At 44.3% G+C, this 20,679-nt stretch overlaps 1 protein-coding gene across 1 annotated transcript in view; it reads left to right on the top strand.

Moving 5' to 3' along the window:
• LOC119972288 (DENN domain-containing protein 3-like) overlaps positions 1-20,679 on the top strand; it is a 160,360-nt gene that overhangs the window by 92,064 nt on the left and 47,617 nt on the right. The window contains 3 exon segments of the mRNA XM_038808751.1: positions 2,890-3,071; positions 7,445-7,966; positions 16,263-16,367. Of these exon segments, the coding sequence (XP_038664679.1) occupies positions 2,890-3,071; positions 7,445-7,966; positions 16,263-16,367 (809 nt within the window).

A 20,679-nucleotide genomic window follows, 5' to 3' on the forward strand; every position in this document is an offset into this window, starting at 1 on the left:
ACCAGGGACACCAAGATATCTACTGATGCTAGCCAGAACGGCATTGGGGCGGTGCTCCTCCAGTGAGAAGACTCCTCGTTCTGGGCTCCAGTGGCATATGCCTCCAGGCAAGAGCAACGGTATGCCCAGATCAAGAAGGAGTGCTTGGGTCTCCTGACAGGAATAGTCAAGTTTCATGATTACGTATGTGGCCTGCCGAAGTTCACGGTGGAAACAGACCATAGGCCTTTAGTCCACATAATCCAGAAGGAACTAAATGACATGACACCTCGGCTACAGCGCATTCTTCTTCGTCTCTGCCGATATGACTTTGAACTTGTCTAAGCACCGGGTAAGGAGCTGATCATCACCACGCCGTGTGAACAGGGCGACTTCATCTGCCACATAGAGGCACAGGTGCAGTTGTGTGCCAGCAACTTATCAGCCACTGATGAACGTGTGGTCCAAATACGTGAAGAAACTACCAAGGATCCTCTACTGCGGCACGTGATGCAACACCTCGCCCATGGCTGGCAAAAGGGGCAGTGTCCCCAGTTCTTTAACATAAAGGGCATTGAGGGAGTCCTTCTTAAACTGGACAGGATCGTCATTCCTCAAAGCATGCGAGCTATGGTGCTCGGGCAGATCCATGAGGGTCACCTTGGGGTCGAAAAATGTCGACGCAGAGCTCTGGAGGCGGTTTATTAGCTGGGTATCAACCAGGACATGCTAACGCGGTCCTCAACTGCCCGACCTGCCTGATGTTTCAACCGGCTCAGCCCAAAGAAACACTGCAACAACACGAGCTTGTGACCTCTCCGTGGTCTAAAGTGGGGGTAGAACTCTTTCACGCCAATGGGTGTGATTATATGCTCCTGGTTGACTACTTCTCCAGCTGCCCAGAGGTGGTGAAATTGTCGGACCTCACGTCGAGGTCCGTCATTAAAGCCTGCAAAGAGACATTTGCCAGACACGCGATACCACTCACAGTAATGAGTGACAACGTTCCATGTTTCTACAGCCAGAAGTGGTCTGATTTTGCACGATCCTACAACTTCAAAAACATCACTTCCAGTCCCAATTACCCGCAATCAAACGGGAAGGCCGGGAATGGGGTCCATGTCGTCAAGCGGTTGTTGTGCAAGGCTGCAGACTCAGCATCCGATTTCAACTTGGCGCTGCTGGCCTACAGTGCGGCCCCTCTGTCGACTGGTTTGTCTCCGGCACAGATGCTCATGAACCGCAACTTGAGGACGACTGTTCCAGCCATTCACGTTCACGGTGCTGCAAAAAGTGCATCGGTCCAGGGACCAGCAGAAGATCGCATATGATGCTCATGCCACTGATCTGCCTGCGCTGGCTCCCGCAGATGTTGTTCGTGTCCAGTTGCCTGAGGGAGTTTGGTCGGCCCCAGCTGTTGTTATCAGGAAGGTCGCCCCAAGGTCTTTCATTGTCCAATTGTCTGATGGCTCCATTCTACTGCGTAACAGGAGGGTGCTGCGGAGAGTTCCCCGCCCACCGCCGAACCGCATTGCTCCACCGGCTATCGTGCTTCCTCCGGACATTTCCTGCCATGAGGACACCGATCTGCCATCGATCCCGCCTGACCACGACACCGCTGCAATGCCAGCAATCTTGCCTGTCCAAGTGCCGGCGTCTCCTGCTCCACCTCTGCGGTGATCGACCAGATCTCGGTGCCCGCCTCAAAGACTGAATCTATAGACTTTACTCTTGTAAATTTTGTTCAGTTTACTCTGTATCTGCACGACAGATACCTTCCCATGTATATATGTTCGTTAACTCACCATTTGTACACAGTCAGGCATGTATATACTTTCACATTTCATAACTTATTTTAATAAAAAAACCGAAAAGGGGGGAGATGTCATAATATCCACTCATGTATATAATGAGATGCAGACAGGCAGAGATTGACACATAGGATGACCAATGAACACACAACACAGAACAACCAATCTCCAGACAAGACACCACCACTATAAAGCTCACAGGGCATTAAGACTCCCTCTCTTTTTTGGGACCCAGACACTGAGACAGTCAGAATGCACAAGTCAGTGGACATTATTGCCATGTGGTAGCTAGTAAGTCTGGTCGAACCAGTAAGAGGTTGTCAGTAGGATTAGTAGAGTGTCAACCCACAGCTGAACATGTACAGCCATTCATAGTTTAAATAAAACCGTGTTGGATCATCTCCGGTGTTAGACGTTTGTTTCTGGCTTCCCTGCATGCAGTTGCAGTCAACGTCAAACCAACCCGTCTAACACATCAGAGCCCAGTTTTCATCTGTTTTTTATTTCACCACTGCCACATTTCACTTTTGGAGGGTGGAAAGTAGGTGGCACATCTTAGTAGCTGTTGCTTTGTTTCTGCTAATGTTGTGCATATTCACAAACATAGTAGACTGACTCAATCTTTTATTTTTTATTGCCTGTGAGAAAGCATCATATCTGTCCATTACAACAACTGACTACCTAATTTAAGTGTGGAATTGTGAGCTTGCACCCTGCTCTTGCACTGTGGGGTACAACATATTGATAAGAGTATGTATTACAAGATTGACTGGGATGATGAATCATGCCTTGGTTGCTCACTCTTCCATTTTCTAACCCAGTGTTTTCTGTTGCATGAAGTCACTCGTCTAAATCTTCGGGCGGTAGCAAAGCGTACCGGATGTTGGTATTTTCTTTTGACACACTTTTCAAAATTACTTCCTGGGTTCCCTCTCTTCAGAACAGATCAGTTTGATGAATCACCATGTCATGTATTCTGATTTGTTAAAATTTGTTTGTCTACGGAAAGATAAGTGATTCCACTTTTGTTATATTTATTAGCGTACTGACTTGTAAAATCCCATTGTTGTAAGCTTCTTGGTTGATGATATTCTTCCAGGATGAAGATGCTAGATAGCCCACGAAGGCCCACGATGGAAGAGATGGCTTTGAGGAAGGAACGTACTTACGACTTCTTAATGATTAAACAATTTGCTGCAAGCATGCCAAATCTGCCAGTGGATACCTTGCATGATTTTCCGATTGACCATTTGTCTATGAAGATGAACAAGCCTGAAAATGGTAATTAAGACCTTTTGGTAAAGGTTCATTTCAAAGTAATATTATTTTGTTTACAAAAGTTTGTTGTTTGCCATATATACTTATTTTCTTTAATTTAATCCTAATGGTTGTCTTTTTAAAAAACTAGTTTAAGCTCCTGCCTTGACAGGGGTACAAACCTGGCTATCCTATTTGTGACTTTTTATATGCTCCTCGGGTGCCAGTTTTGCAGTATTGAAGCATTCTTTCTTTGCCTCACACTTGTAGCTAGTCCCAAAAGTGACTACAGAAATATCTGGTGTAACACAGGCTGTGATTTATCTACTCTTCTAGTTTTTGAGGGTATAGGAGTAATAAACTGTAGCAAAGCAAAGTGTATTGGTTATTGCAGTGTGAATTGATGGATCGCAGCATTGATTTAGGTTACCAGTCTTAAAATAGTATATAAGATGTGTTATTTAATGGCAGAGCACAGTTTTACTGTAGATTGCCTTGAAGAATCCCTTGTAATTTACTGGCAGTGTATTTATTCACACTTATTCATTTGACCTTTACTATTAGCAAAGATAATTTAGTATTAGCAAAAAGGTATTTTGGTTTTCTCCAAGATTAATAAATTCGAACAACTTTACAAGTGTGCTGGAGATCTATTCAGCTGTTATGGATGCAAACTGCTACATTGTTATTTGTTCATGGGATGTGGACATCGTTGGCTTGGCCAGAATTTATTTTCCATCCCTAATTACTCTTGAGAAGGTGGTGGTGAGTTGCTGCCTTGAACTGTTGCAGTCTATGTTGTGTAGGTGCACCCACAGTTCTGTTGGAAGGGAGTTCCAGGATTTGACCAGTGACCGTGAAAGAATAATGATTTGGTTCCAAGGCAGGATGGTTTGTGGCTTGGAAGGGAAGTTGCACATGGTGGTGTTCCCATGCACCTGCAGTACTTTCCCTTCTAGATAGTGGGGATCATAAGTTTGGAAGGTGCTGTCAAAGGAGTCTTGGTGAGTTACTGCAATTAATTTTGTTGATGCTACACACTGCTACCATTGTGTGTCAGTGGTAGAGGGAATGAATGTTGAAGGTGTTGGATGGGGTGCTATTCAAGCAGGCTGCTTTGTCCTGGATGGTGTGAAGCTTCTCGAGTGTGTTTGTCACTGCACTCATCCAGGAAAGTGGAGAGTGTTCCATTACAATCATGATTCACCCTTGGGCTTCCTGAATGACCTACCTAGTTTGACTTGGCATTCATCCAGGATTGGTATGGAATTTCCAAGAATTGAAGATCAATTTCCAGGACACTGCTGTATACAATCCTGGAGAAGGATCATTGGGACATTCAAAAATATTCGGGTTTATTGGTCATTTCTTTTGAACATATCTCTTTACCAACTATAAAAGTATTGAAAGTGGGGGGAAAATGTTGTTTGGTTGACGGTCAAGTATCATCCAATTAGACAATGAGTCTTTTTGCTTTCCAATTGCCATAAGAAGGCAGTATGTCACCAGGATGCATGTATTGGTTGACCAATGACTGGGGTGTGGAGGCAAGTCAAGTGATGAAACCTCCAGGAATATATTTAATCACAGTTGGAAATCCTATCCTCAGTTAATGTTTAATTAGTGTAGTTGTATGTTGTAGGGCCATTCCCATCTGAAGCTCAATTGAGACTATTCAAACTCTTTGCTTGATATTGGACAATCCTTACTTGTTTAATTAGAAAATGCTTAGGATCCTAAGTCAGCTGATGGAGACTTTTTCTCAACTATATTTTCTGAGAGCTATGTTATATTGCAAAGTGCTAGTACTATACATTGATGATCGAAGTGTTAGTAAGGGATCACTTTCGGACCAGTGACCATAATTCCATTAGTTTTAAGATACTTATGGAGAATGATAATTCTGGCCCAAAAGTTAAAATTCTAAATTGGGGCAATGCCAAATTTGAGGGTATTAGGCAGGAACTTTCAAAAGTTGATTGGGGGCAATGCTGCTTCCAGGCAAGGGGACAGCTGGTAGTGGGATTCTTTCAAAAGGGTGTTAACTAGAGTTCAGGATGAGCACATTCCTCTTAGAGTGAAGGGCAAGGCTGGTAGAAGTAGGGAACCCTGGATTACGCGGGATATTGAGGCCATGGTCAAAAGGAAGAAGCATATGACATGCATAGGCACCTGGGATCAAGTGGATCCCTTGAAGCGTATAGGGCTTGTTGGAGTAGAGTTAACCGAGAAATCAGGAGGGCAAAAAGGGGACATGATATTGTCTTGAAAGACAAGGCAAAGAAAAATCCAAAGAGCTTTTACAGATACATAAAGGACAGAAGGATGACAAAGAAGAGGGTCGGGCCTCTTAAGGATAAACCAGGTCATCTATCTGCAGAGACGCAAGGGATGGGCGAGATCCTAAATGAATATTTCTCATCAGTATTTACTGTTGATAAAGGCACGAATGTTAGGGAAATTGGGAAATAAAAAATGATGTCTTGAGGAGTGTACCTATTACAGAGAAGGAGGTGCTGGAGGTATTAAAGCGCATCAAGATAGATAAATCCCCCGGGCCTGATGAAATGTATCCCAGGACATTGTGGGAGGCTAGGGAGGAAATTGCTGGCCCCCTATCTGAGATATTTGAATCATCGATAGCCACAGGAGAGGTCCCTGAAGATTAGAGGGTAGCAAACGTTGTGCCCTTGTTTAAGAAGGGCTGTAGGGATAAGCCAGGGAACTACCGACCAGTGAGCCGTACTTCTGTAGTGGGTAAATTGTTGGAAGGCATTCTGAGGGACAGCATCTACAGGCATTTAGGCATGGGCTAATTATGGAAAGTCAGCATGGCTTTGGAAGGGGAAAGTCATGTTTCAAGAATTTGATTTTTTTTGAATTGTAGATGAGGGCAGTGCAGTTGACGTATCTACATGGACTTTAGCAAGGCCTTTGACAAGGTACCACATTATAGGTTGTTGCAAAAGGTTAAATTTCATAGAATCCAGGGTGAGGTAGCCAATTGGATACAAAATTAGCTTGGTGACCCAAGCCAAAGGGTGGTTGTGGAGGGTTGTTTTTCAAACTGGAGGCCTATGACCAGCGGTGTGCCTCAGGGATTGGTGCTGGGTCCACTGTTATTTGTTATATATATTAATGATTTGGATGAGAATGTAGGAGGCATGGGTAGTAAGTTTGCAGATGAAACCAAGAATGGTGGCCTAGTGGATAGTGAAGAAGTTTATATAAGGTGGATAGTGAAGAAGGTTATATAAGATTGCAACAGGATCTTGACGAATTGGGCCAGTGGGCTGATGAATGGCAGATGGACTTTAATTTGGATAAATTTGAGGTGATGCAATTTGGTAGATCAAATCAGGGCAGGGCCTACTCGGTTAATGGTAGGGAGCTGGGAGGGATGACAGAAAAAGGGTTCAGGTTCATAGCTCCTTGAAAGTGGAGTCGCAGGTGGACAGGTTGGTGAAGAAGCCCTTCAGCATGCTATGTTTTATTAGTCAGAATATTGAATACATGAGTTGGGATGTCTTGTGGAAATTGTACAAGACATTGGTAAGACCACACTGTGTTCAGTTCTGGTCACCCTATTATAGGAAGGATATTGTTAAACTAGAAAGAGTGCAGAAGAGATTTACAAGGATGCTACTAGGACTTGATGGTCTGAGTTATAAGGAGAGGCTGGATAGGCTGGGACTTTTTTCCCTGGAGTGTAGGAGGCTTAGGGGTGATCTTATAGAGGTCTATAAAATAATGAGGAGCATCGATAAGGTAGATAATCAACATCTTCCCAAAGGTAGAGGAGTCTAGAACTAGAGGGCATTGATTTACTGTGAGAGGGGAGAGATACAAAAGAGACCAGAGGGGAAATTAAATGAAAATTGCTTATTGTCACAAGTAGGCTTCAAACAAAGTTACTGTGAAAAAAATCTTTTCACACAGAGGGTGGTGAGCATCTGGAATAGGCTGCCGGAGGCAGTGGTAGAGGCGGGTACAATTTTTTCCTTTAAAAAGCAATTAGACAGTTACATGGGCAGGGTGGGTATAGAGGGATATGGGCCAAATGCGGGCAAGTGGGACTAGCTTAGTGATAGAAACTGGGCGGCATGGACATGCTTGGCCGAAGGGCCTGTTTCCATGCTGTAAACATCTTATGATGTTTAAGCATACCTCCAAAAGTGTATTTGTCTTATGAGACAACTGCATTTATGGTCCGTATCTATCTCACAGTCTCAGATTAGTGTTTAAATGAAAGGAAAACAATTTTCTAAGATTAGAGTCATTTTCAAATAATGATTTCGGGTATACAAATGATTAGCAAGTGCTTTGAATAATTAGATGAGAAATGCTTAATAGATATATCGAATGACTTCTGGTCAATTTAAAATTATTTCTTTCAGCTTCAAAAAGAAACACAAAATCAATAAGAAGATTCAAGCTGCCGGAATTTAGCTGCCCACTTTCTTATTCCAGTGTGATTGCATGGTATACAGATTTCATCAACTTGCTGAGCAGAGCCATAAATTCCACTGGACCAGAAAGTTCAAGCCTATTAGCAAGATATTACTATCTCCGTGGATTGGCTTATTTGATGCAGGAGAAGTTTCAGGAGGCACTTTTGGACTTCCAGAACCTTTACAAGACTGATTGTGACATTTTCCCCAAAGAACTTGTAAAGAAAGTGATAGGTGCAATGCCTCCAGATCAACGCAAACATGCAAGTCGGAAATCAGAACTAAAGCGACTTATTAGCATAATGTTAGAGAAAGAAGGTGATGTGATTGCATCTGATGAACATGTCAAGACCTTTCAGTTGCCTAAAACACACATGCATAAAGAAGATTTTATGAAACGAATCCAGGAATCTGGAATTGTGAAGGATGTTGACACCATCCTTCGGCTGTTTGATGCCCTAACGATTGGTTAGTGATGCATTTTCAATAAATATGTCTCTTGTTCATATGTTTTTCACATGTTAAAAAATGTAGTGAATTGAATTTTCCTGTTTTTTTAGCATTTTAACTAAGTGAATATAACTCATTTATTGGGATATCCTTGGGTTTCAAGTAGGTTCCCTGGTTCAATTAACTTGGAACTCTGCAATTAAGATCAATGGATGTTTGTTGAGTATGGCCACTTGATTATAAGTTGCAGCTCCAATTGGTAAATTAGCACTTTTAGGATCTCATGGTCTTTGTTTTTCATTATCGAATTTGGAAAACTATCTGGATTATCCAACTGCGAGCCTAATGTTTGAATCTATTTTTGGGTAGTTTATGTTATGATATTGCTATGAATTTAAATTCAGTTCATAAGAGATAACTCACAGAAAAAATATCAAGCCTTTCAGGATGTTATTCAAGATACAATTACTGGAATATCATGTGTTTTACAATTGTGTTTCTTGCATACAAGCTTAGTTTGAGACAATGGAAATGCTCCCACATCTACCAGAGATTTTTGCCTATTTATTGGGTTAGAAGCCAAGCAGAGTCTTAGCTAAACTGCAGCTAACGTCAGTGGATAGCTGGTAAAGGATTTGAGGTTATCGTTTTAGTGTCATTGTAATCTTTGTGAGACAGCATGAAACTGAGCAGACTGGACTAACATCCTGTTTTACTTCCCACCTGAATTTCTCTCTTCCCCTCTCTGTCTCTCTCCCCTTTGTTTGATGTGTGTCAAATGAATATTTTCCAATTTTGGGGGGGAGGGGAAGGGGAAAGTAATTGGGCAGCACGGTAGCATTGTGGATAGCACAATTGCTTCACAGCTCCAGGGTCCCAGGTTCGATTCCCGGCTTGGGTCACTGTCTGTGCGGAGTCTGTACACACTCCCCGTGTGTGCGTGGGTTTCCTCCGGGTGCTCTGGTTTCCTCCCACAGTCCAAAGATGTGCAGGTTAGGTGGATTGGCCATGCTAAATTGCCCTTAGTGTCCAAAATTGCCCTTAGTGTTGGGTGGGGTTACTGGGTTATGGGGATAGGGTGGAGGTGTGGACCTTGTGTAGGGTGCTCTTTCCAAGAGCCGGTGCAGACTCGATGGGCCGAATGGCCTCCTCCTACACTGTAAATTCTATGATCTATGAAAGTGCGAGAATCTGAATTGCACCTAAGTTGCTATCTGGGAGGTAGAGGTTTTGACAAATTAAGCTGGGATGTTGGTTATATGGCCACACAATAAAACACATCTTTAGATGAAAGTTTACTAGTACTTTTGTCAAAAGTGAACTGGAACTTTAGCTGTTTTTTGAGTTAAATTAAGTAAACAACTGAAATTGCAGCATAAATTTTAGCTGTACTCTAAATTTTAACACTTTCATAAACAGAATGTCTCAAATCATTTAACAAGAGGGGGGAATGGACACTGAACAAAAGTGTTGGCGGTGTTGGGGATAGGTGGAGGTGGGTATGCTGCTTGTCGGCTGAGAGAGAAATGTCAAGACAGTGACCCATCTAGACTCTAGGGATATGGATTTAATAGCTGAAAAGCTTTTGATGGTATAATAAACCTGATGAAGGTTTAAACCATATAATATATTCTAACGCTGAAGGAATGGTATGTGGCCTGGAATATATGACAAAAGATTTCTCAGGAAGAGTTTCAACCCCATTTAGTTTTCCAAACAGTTTTGCTCACAACTTGAACTTCAGTAGAACCAATCCTCTCATTATCATTGTGGAAATACTGTTCATAATCTTATCATTAACATTTCCTCTACTAGAGACAGTAACATTAGTTTCCACTTAATGGTAAGAATTTAACAGTCTAGATTAGATTTTGTTGAATTGTTATTTGGAACATGTCTAGCATCCTTTGGGGAGGGTGGTGAAATCTGAATTTCCAGTTTTCATTTATTGTTCTTAAATTGAAAACCTTTGTTCTGGAATCTCATGCTCCACACATAAAAAGTCTAGATCCTAAACCTCCAAAATTATCAATCTTGACCTGTATATTGATTTTAGTGACTTGTCCCAAAGCCTGGGATCTTTTCCCTGTCACGCTTTTAAGGATGTTACATGAGATGCATAATCCATACTATTCTTCAGAATAGAAAAACCAAGTTGCCAGAAGTAATTTGGAGGATGATTTAATGAAATGCATGCAGGCTGTGATCTGGCTTTTAGCACACTTTTCCCTTAGTTTCGGTGGCTATGACTCATCTTTCATTCCCTCATCCCACAGTAGAAATATCTCCCATTTTCCACGCCTTTTAGCTTTGACAAAGGGTCATCTGGACATTAGCTCTTTTCTCTCCCTACAGATGCTGCCAGACCTGCTGAGATTTTCCAGGATTTTCTCTTTTGGTGCCCGGGCACCTTGTTGGGCTTGGTCCATGTCAAAGCCGAGGTAGTTTTCCGCCCGGGCATACAGGGTATCAGTGACCTGTCGGATGCACCTGTGGGCTGTTGCTTGTGAGATGCCACACAGGTCCCCGTTTGAACCCTGAAATTATCACGAGGCAAAAAAGTTCAGAGCCGCGGTAACCTCGACGACCGCAGAGAGCGGGTGTCCTTTCATGTGGTGCCAAGTCCGTGAGGACATGGCACAGGTATCGCACTGTCTCCTTGTTGAGGCGGAAACTCCTGCGGCACACGCTGTCCGTCATCTGCTCAAACAACCAGCAATGCCTGTATACCCTGGGCCATTGCGAGATTCCCCCTCTGGGTCCCTCCCTGGCCTGATGGGCGGCCGGGTCGTCAGGGTGAGTTGCGGGGTCCGGCACATGGTCCGCCGCCTCGAGCATCTGCAGACACTGCTGTTGCCATCGCCGTCTCCGGCGCCTGGCCGCCCAGCCTAACAGCTGCGCCACTAGGGCAATTTCTGCGTCGATATTTCTGCAGAGCGTTCAATATCTATAAGGTATTGGGTGAGACTGTTGGACTGACAAACATCACCTGGACCGGGCGTTGGACCCCTCCCCGTGGCACACACCCACCCTATGTCCGTGGACATGTCCCCAGAGCTGTGTTCTATCCTTTGGATATTCGGCTGTTGGCTGCCGCTTGTATGGTGCAGCTTCCCACAGTGTTCAGGCACAGAGTCCATGTATCAAGATTTGATTAGGGTGCAAGGCAATGACTCCCACATGCTACATGACCTGCCCACCCACGGGAATCCACTTGGGTTGTGTGAAGTGCTCACTTAACCACGATTACCAATTCCCTATTAGCAATAGTCTTCAGCAGCAAGGCCAGAGGCCTCGACAGTCGACGGGTGTTATGGTGGTAGTTGGGGAGACGGGCAGGGGCAAGGGTTGTCCCTGGAATGGATAAACATGATCCCGGGGTTGCCAGGGTGGTACCGAGAGCAGTTGACCCCCCCCCAACCACCACCATGGCGGCCCGTCCCTGCGGATGGTCCACCACCCCCAGATGAGTAGCTGAGTGTACCCCGCCCTCCTTTGAGCACTGGGGCACCAAGCCCAGCGCCCCTTGGCTCTTTGCCTGTGGGCAAAGATAGCTTCTCACCTCAGCTTCCCATAGAAACCCTTCGCCAGGTTCTCGTTTTTTAAAAAGGAGTACTCATCCACGCCAACGTGACCACTTGCTGGAAAAGCCGATGAATGACCGGAGGCCGTTGGATATTGGGTGGCTCTTGTTAATTGTAAGGGAATAGGGGTAAGTGGTGATAATTGGTTTCTTGCCACGCTACGGCGAGATCCCGATTTTCCCTACAGGAGTGGGCCGGTTGCAGCGCAAACTGTTTGGCGCCTGCCGCAGTTCTCGTTTTTGGCCTTCCTCGCTATTCACCGGCCTCGTTTCGCTTGAGCAAGAGCGTAATGCAGCCGGAGAATCCAACCCATTGATGGGGAGAGAAGATCCAATTAGACATGGGGGGGGGGGGGGGGAGGCATGGTAGCCCGGTGTTTAGCACAGTTGCTTCACAGCTCCAGGGTCCCAAGTTCGATTCCTGGCCTGGGTCACTGTCTGAATGGAATCTGCACGTTCTCTCCGTGTCTGCGTGGGTTTCCTCCGGGTGCTCTGGTTTCCTCCCACAGTCCAAAGATGTGCAGGTTAGGTGCATTGACCATGCTAAATTGCCCTTAATGTCTAAACAAAAGGTTAGGTGGGGTTTACCGGGTTATGGGGGTGGGGGGAGGTGTGGGCTTAGGTAGGGTGCTCTTTCCAAGGGCTGCTGCAGACCCTATGGGCCGAACTGCCTCCTTCTGCACTGTCGATTCTATGATTCTCGACTAAGCTAACAAGAAATATCTAAACTGATTGCAAAAGCTTTTATGAGTGTTAAGAAGGAATTTAGCGAAAATAACTGTCGGGCCACTTTGAGGAAAAGTCAATATAAATTACAATGGGGAATAAGAAAATGGCTGATAACTAGATATTTTGTGTCTTCGTGGTAGAGTACACATTGGAAATTGTGGGAATAGGGTGGCATGCTGCCACAGAAGTACCCAGGTTAGGTTTACCCGGGAAGTTCAAGCTTCCAATACTGGCTATCTGAGCCATCCAGTAATGCAATTGAATTGCAAAATGTGGCCTGCTCCTACTGTCTGACAGTATTCTTGTTTATAATAATACCCTTTATTAATGTCACAAGTAGGCTTACATTAACACTGCAGTAAAGTTGGGGACAATGCGGTGGCACAGTGGTTAGCACTGCTGCTTCACAGCGCCAGGGACACTGGTTCAATTCCGACCTCGGGTGACTGTGTGTAGTTTGTACTTTTTCTCCGTGTCTGCGTGGGTTTCCTCCGGGTGCTCCGGTTTCTTCCCACAGTTCAAAGATATGCAGATTAGGTGGTTTGGGCATGATGAATTGCCCCGTAGTGTTCAAAAGGTTAGTTGGGTTACTGGGATAGGGTGAAGACATGAGATTAAGTGGGGTGCTCTTTCTCAGGGCCGGTGTAGACTCCATGGGCCAAATGGCCTCCCACTTTCTGCACTGTAAATTCTATGGTAAAGCTACCCAGGGAAAGTTACAAGAATTGAAACGATTTATAATTTCTGGGAAACGGTAGTGGTCATGAGAAGGCGGCATGGCCTCCTTGCCTCCAACTCTGAAGCTCTCGATTGAAGACCTCAGGAGCATGCTGCCTGACAATTTTCACCTGGTCTGAGTTGAAAGGTTGGATGTGGAAGGATCTGATGGATTTCCAGTTAAGTAACTAGGAGTGGAGTGGAATCCGACTCTGATTGCCACTCCATGGAGGTTCAGGCCTATGATCAGGCAGAGTCAGCACAGTTTTATGAAAGAAGAATTGTGTTGACAAATCTACGTAGCTATTTTAGGGTGTGGGTGGCAGGATAGATGGGGGGGGGGGGGGGGGGGGGAATTGTGAATTTAGAAAACCCTCACAAAATTCAAATATGCTGAGTACTAAACGAAGGTTATTGCATATGATTTGGGGCACACAATTTGGCTTTAGGGGATTGTGAGGTAATATATAAGCATGGATTGAAGATTGGATGGATTTGTTCATTGTCACGTGTACCAAGGTACGGTGAAAAGTATTTTTCTGCGAGCAGCTCAACAGATCATTAATTGCATGAAAAAAAAAGGAAACAAAAGAAAATACATAATAGGGCAACACAAGGTACACAGTGTAATTAGATAACACCGGCAGCATACTTGGGTGCAGTGTTAATGAGGTCAGATCATAAGAGGGTCGTTTAGGAGCCTGGTAACAGTGGGGAAGAAGCTGTATTTGAGTCAGTTTGTGTGTGTTCTCAGACTTTTGTATCATGGTTCACTGGTTCATGACCAGAAAATAGATTAGGAATAAACAGATCAATTTCAGGATGGTAGATGTTATAACCCGCACTAGACTTAAGGGGTTGGAGCAATCGGCCTCCCCTGAGTCTTGCCGAATACGAGCTCTCCCGTTAAGGGGTTGGGGATCCCGAGGACATTCATGATTGAGATCTTATAAAGTCGGCCAGATGTGGTTAGACGCGGCTGGGATCTGATTAATATTGTAAAGATAATTGGGTTGCAATAAACCAAGTTTTCTTTTGACCATTTTGGTTTGGACTCGTTTGTGGCTTGCTAAAGTAGAGTATAACTCATGGAGTGCAGCAAGAATTTTTTTCCTGAGTTTAGATCCAAGCCAGGTTTCCTCTGACCTTTATGTACAGCCAGTTTTTTGATGAATTAGTTGACGTGGTTGTGGATAGGTAAACTATGCATGACTGCTATTAGGTCGAGCTAGCTGTATAGGGCTGAGAGTCTTTTGTATATGTTTGTCGATGAACCAAGAGAACAGGAGGTCTTTCCATTAACGGAATCCTAAATATCTAGACTGGTGGAGGGTTTTTAAACTGACCATTTCATGCTTTTGGAATTCCAACATTGATTTCATCTGCTGTCATCCAGTGGATATGCTTGGTAGGAGCTAGTTTGTGGATCAATCGTATAGGAAATGCACCATTTTATTAAGCACAAAAGCCTACATGCCTAAACAGTGCCTTTTTTTTTTTGAAGATTCCTTGCGATGATTAATGCACTGTTATCTCTGCCCAGTCAGTTGTTTATAAGGATTTTGACTCCAAGACCAACGTTTAAGTATGGTTTCCTAAATATTGATGCTCAGGGTAGGCTGTACTAATTTAGCAGTACACTCCTCAAAGTATGATTGAATTTAATGTTACGTTTGATGATAAGAAACGTGTAATAAGTTTCTAGATTTTGGTAAGGCTTATGTTATTGGAATGAGACATCAGCAAACTAGGCAAAACTATTTATCGCCCGAAAGTATAGCTGAACAAAAGAGACAATTAGTTTTGTATAGGACCAATATATATCCCTAAAACTGAAAAGCTCTATTTATTAAATAAAGCTACCATGGTAACAAGAGATGAAAGATAGCTTACATAGAACATACAGTGCAGAAGGAGGCCACTCGGCCCATCGGGTCTGCACCGACCTACTTAAGCCCTCACTTCCACAATATCCCAATAACCCCTCCTAAAATTTTTGGTCACCAAGGGCACTTTATCATGGCCAATCCACCTAACCTGCATGTCTTCGGACTGTGGGAAGAAACCGGATCTCCCGGATGAAACCCACGTAGACACGGGGAGAAAGTGCAGATTCCGCACAGACAGTGACCAGCGGGGGATCAAACCCAGGACCCTGGTGCTGTGAAGCCACAGTGCTATCTACTTGTGCTACCGTGCTGCCCAAAGCTTGAAACTATAGGGAAAAGCAAGAAATAGTGAGCGGGATTCTCCCATCGGGCGGCTGAATGCCGGCGTACAAACGGGAGTGTTTTACTCTGGTGTTGGTGCCTGTTCCGGGACCCCATTCTCCGGCCCACAAGGGGCTAGCATGGCGCTGGAGCGGCCCACGCCGCTCCAGCTGTTGATCCCGGCGTGAACCTGGCGCCGCGGGGTCTGCGCATGCGCAGTTGGGCTGGCTCCAACTAGCGCATGCGCAATGGCCTTCTTCCCCGATGCCACATGGTGCAGAGGTACAGGAGCCAGCGCTGAGGAAAGGATGCCCCCAGCCAGAGAGGCTGGCCCGCCGATTGGTGGGTCCTGATCGTGGGCCAGGCCACTACGGAGGTCCCCCCACCCCGCAGGTCACCCCCGGACCCTTCAATGGCGAGGTCCCACCGGCTCAGAGGACGTTAGAACGGCGCCGGCAGGACTGGGACTTTGTTGTGACGGCCGCTCTGCAGAGGATTGCGTCCCGGCGGCGTGGCACGATTCGTGCGGTGCGGTGCCGATTCTCTGACCCGGCGCGGGGATCGGAGAATTCCGCCCAGTGTACCTGTAATTTCAGGGGGAGGGGGAGGAAGAGCGAGCAACTTCACACACTTAATACATTTGAATGCCTAGTTTCTTGAAGTGTCAGTGTAGCAAAGCTTATGGAGGAGCAGGGCGAATTGAACAGCATCTTCTATATTTAATTTCATGCAGATGCCAGAAGTAGCTATCTGATCTATTACATAATAAAGCCAAGGGCTAATTGTTGCCCCATTATTTTGACTGCAAAGTGCAGACCAATAATAATACATTTCCTGGTCTATGGTTTCCAGGGCATCTCCTCACCCTTATCAGTTAAAGCTTCACTAATATCAGTTCTCATCTCCTTAAGTTGCATAAATGCTGATTCATAAATGTTGCATATTACTAAAAGTAAGATCCAGACCAGCTTCTGTTTGCATTGGCTATTGAACAGCTAAGTAAGGAGCTATTCCTTCACCCACTTCTAGCAACATACAGTTCTCCTTCGTTTTTACCTCTATTGTTTTCCCTCAGTCAAATCTGAAAACAACAAGCTTAATTACCGTGACATGACATTGGACCAATGTACAACGACCTAAAGTGGTTCAAGATCAGTATTTTATTTATCGGCTGAGACTGGTAAGCAGAATGTAACGCTGGGCCATCTCCAAACACTAACAACTCTAACATCCTTATTGATCTGTTTTTACTTTTTAACAACATTGTTATGCATAGAATGCTGCAAAATCTTCTCTGTTAATGTTCTTTTATTCATTTCATTTTATGGCAATTGTTGGCAAAGCATGTATTGCCCATTCCTGGTGGCCCTTAAGGTAGTGGTGGGGTGCCTTCTTGAACTGCGGCAGTCTATGAAAGTAAACCTGCAATGCTGTTAGATAGTGAGTTGAAGAATTTGACCAATTGACTATGAGGGCAGCGGATATATGTCAAGTTGAGATGGTGAGACTTGAGGGTAATGATGTTACCAATGCACATGCTGCCCCTAATACTTCCAGGTGGTTGAGGCTGTGCATTTGAGAAAAGAGTTGGTGACATTGTGCTGTGTACCATATGAATAGTATTATACATAGTGTACTGGTAAAGGAGGGAATTAATGTTTAATTGACAAATGGGTGGTGTGACCAAGTGGATGATGTCATACTATTTGAATGTTGTTGCAGCTTCATGCACATCCACAGATGGTTACATTAAAAATAAAGTGGACTTTTTCAAATGATTGTGTTTATGCACTAGGTCTTTTCATAAACCAGTTGTTAAACTAACTCCACTAACATCATACACTGACCATAGCCATATATCTTCCTTGCTTTAAATATTTATTTAATTTGCCCTTAAAATTTGCTGTAGGATAGCGTCTCATCACGGCACGGTAGCCAGTGATAGCACTGTTGCTTCAACAGCTCCAGGGTCCCAGGTTCGATTTCTAGGCTTGGGTCACTGTCTGTACGGAGTGTGCACATTTTCCCCGTGTCTGCGTGGGTTTCCTCCGGGTGCTCTGGTTTCCTCCACAGTCCAAACACGTGCAAGTTAGGTGGATTGGCCATGCTAAATTGCCTTAGTGTCCAAAAATGTTAGGGGCGTACTGGGTTACGGGAAAGGGTTAGAGGTGGTCTTAGTGCTTTTTTTCCAAGGGCTGGTGCAGATACAATGGGCCGATATGGCCTCCTTCTGCACTGTAAATTCTATGATCACTCTTTTGTAACATTTTTTGTTCCTGATCACTATCCTCACTCACAGTGACTGTAAATTGTTAACGCTCTTACCAGACCAGAGATAATGGTCTTTTACCCATCTGGATATAGTAGTTTTAAAATAATATTTGTGGCAAGGTGGAATATTGCTTGTTTCTAGTTAATACAAGGCTGAAGGTGGGCCTTCTCCTTTAACTGTTAAAACTCATAATGCTATTGAGATAAATCCTTTTGTTCATACTGCTAAATACTGGTCATACCAATTGATACTGTACCGAACATGAATGTTTCAACAAGAACTTGTATTTATAAACATTTAACACAGTACAACTCCGATGTTTCTTGACAAGAGCATTTTTAAAGAATTTATCATTGCGCCATGTGGTGATTTATTGCGACAGGTGAGCAAAACCTTCGATAAAACAAGTCGGTTTTCAAAAAGCACCATAAAAGAGAAAAAGCAGAGATATTTAGAGAAGGAATTCCAGCAGCTTAGGCCTCGGCAACAGAAAGCATAGCTACAAAGAGTAGAACAATTAAAATCCGAGACCACACAAGTGGCCAGAATAGAAACGTGCAGAATCTTGAAGATGTTGTCGGGCTGAAGATGGTTACAGATGGCAGCATGGGGCCAGGTCATGGATAGACTGGAAAACAGCAGGGTAGCATGGTGGTTAGCCTAAATGCTTCACAGCTCCAGGGTCCCAGGTTCGATTCCCGGCTGGGTCACTGTCTGTGCAGAGTCTGCATGTCCTCCCCGTGTGTGCGGGGTTCATCCGGGTGCTCCGGTTTCCTCCCACAGTCCAAAGATGTGCGGGTTAGGTTGGATTGGCCATGCTAAATTGCCGTAGTGTCCTACAAAAAGTAAGGTTAGGGGGGGTTGTTGGGTTACGGGTATAGGGTGGATACGTGGGTCTGAGTAGGGGATCATGGCTCGGCACAACATCTTCTATGTCTCTTATTTATGAAGCCCAGAACACAATATGTTTTCTTAACTCCACCTGTCCTGCCACTTCAATGATCTTTGCACATTTATGCCCAGGTCCCCTCTGCTCCTGACCCTCTTACGAATTTTACCCCTTATTTTATATTGTCTCTCCATGTTCTTCCCCACTAAAATGCATCAATCACACTTCTCGCTCTTGAATATCATCTGCCATTTATCTGTTCACTCCACCAACTCATCTGTGCCTTTTCAAGTTCTATACTGCCCTATTCACAGTTACAATACTTCCAAGTTTTTGTGCCATCCACGAACTTTGAAATGTCCCCTTTTACGCAAAGGGGTAAATCATTAATATATATCAAGAAGACCAATACTGACTCTTATGTAACGCCAGTCTAAACGTTCCTCTAGCCCAAAAAATATCTATTGACCATTACTCTCTGCTTCCTATCATTCAGCCAATATTTGTATCTATGTTGCTACCTCCCCTTTTATTCCTTAACCAAAGCTTTCTCGTAATTATGTTGTCTGGCACTGTATTGAATGCCTTCTGAAAGTCCACATCCATCACATCAACAGCATTATCCTCCTCAGCCTTTTCAGTTAGCTCCTCAAAAAAACTCCACCAGGTTAGTTAAACATGATTTCCCATTTAGAAATCCATGCTGGCTTTTCTAATCGACTCACGTTTTTCTATGTGACTACTAATTCTATCCCAAATAATTGTTTCTAGAAGTTTGCCCACTACTGATTTTAAACTGACTGACCTGTAATTACTGGGCTATGCCTGAAATCGTTTTTGAATAAGGATGTAACATTTGCAATTCTCCAGTCCTCTAGCACCTCCCCTGAGTCTAGAGAAGACTGGAAGATTATGGCCAGCGCCCCTGCAATTTCCATTATCATATCTTTCAATATCCTTGGATGCATCTCATCTGGTCCCAGTACTTTGTCAACTTTCAATTCCAACAATCTCTTCATCACTTCCTCCGTATCAATTTTGAATCCTTCCAGGGACAAAATTTACTTGTCTGTCACCATGTCTAGGGTAGGATTTTGGGAAAGTCAAATGCAAAGTATTCATTTAACACCTCAGCCATGCCCCCAGCCTACATGTGTGACTTCCCTTTTAGGTCCCCAATCGATCCTACTCTTTTTACTACCCTTTCCCTATTTATATGCCTACTGAAGACTTTGGGATTCTCTTTTATATTGGCTGTCAGTCTTTTCTCATAATCCCTCTTCACTTCTCTAATGTGCTTTCTCATCTCCCCTCTGAATCCTCAAATGAAGTTTCTATTTGGCACCTGTCATAAGCACACTTTTTCTTCCTTATCTTAATTTCTATCTCCTTTTTCATCCAGAGAGCTCTGAAGTTGTTGCCCTACCATTCCTTTTTAAGGGAATACCGTTGCTGCGTATGGACTATTCCTGTTTTGAAGGTAGCCCACTGTTCAATCTCAGATTTTCCCAGCTCTCTCCCAGTTAAATATTTTTACTCTGGATTGGCTCCACTCCTTTTCTATCATTATCCGAAGCCTTACAATACAATGATCACAGTCTCCTAAATGGTTGCCCACTGACACTTGGCCTACTTGGACCCCTCATTTCATAGAACCGGATGCAACAGGTCCAATCTTATTGGACTGGACACATGTTCCGAATACAACCGAGGAACTTCTGTCCCTCTTCACCCGTTACACTACCACTGTCCAAGTCTATATTTGGGTAATTAAAAGACCCCATTAAAACTACTCTGCAACTTTTGCATCTCGCTGCAATTTCCTTACATATTTTTGTTCTTCTACATCCTACTCACTAGTAACAACACCCCTCCCCCTTCTATTAAATGCAGCACAAGGGGAGACCAACATTTTGGGCAGAATTTTGGCGCCCAAGATCGGTGGTTCAAGTTGGGGGAGCTTTCAAACCTGCTGGGCATCCCTCAGTTTAAACAGTGCCCTGAATCGTGAGATTTTCACTCTGAGGGGTGGGTGCAGGATGAAGTCCACCAGCCCAGGAAGCAGATACTGGAAGGATATGTGGATAGGTAAATGTCGAGGTAAGCTACTTGGGAGCCCCACCTCATTCTCTGGAACTTAGTCCCAGATGTTTTAAAAGATTGTAGGTCTCATAGCCCAAGCCCATCTCATCCCCCCCCCCCCCCCCCCCCCACACACACCATGACCCATCATTCCCTATGCTAACCTTTGCCTCCACCCACCCCACATTGGCTCTCGTGTCCCATACCAGCTCATGCCCCACCCCTGCCAAGGCCTCTTGTACCATCCAT

The sequence above is a fragment of the Scyliorhinus canicula genome, chromosome 10 (assembly GCF_902713615.1).
Source record: "Scyliorhinus canicula chromosome 10, sScyCan1.1, whole genome shotgun sequence".
Classification (NCBI taxonomy): domain Eukaryota; kingdom Metazoa; phylum Chordata; class Chondrichthyes; order Carcharhiniformes; family Scyliorhinidae; genus Scyliorhinus; species Scyliorhinus canicula.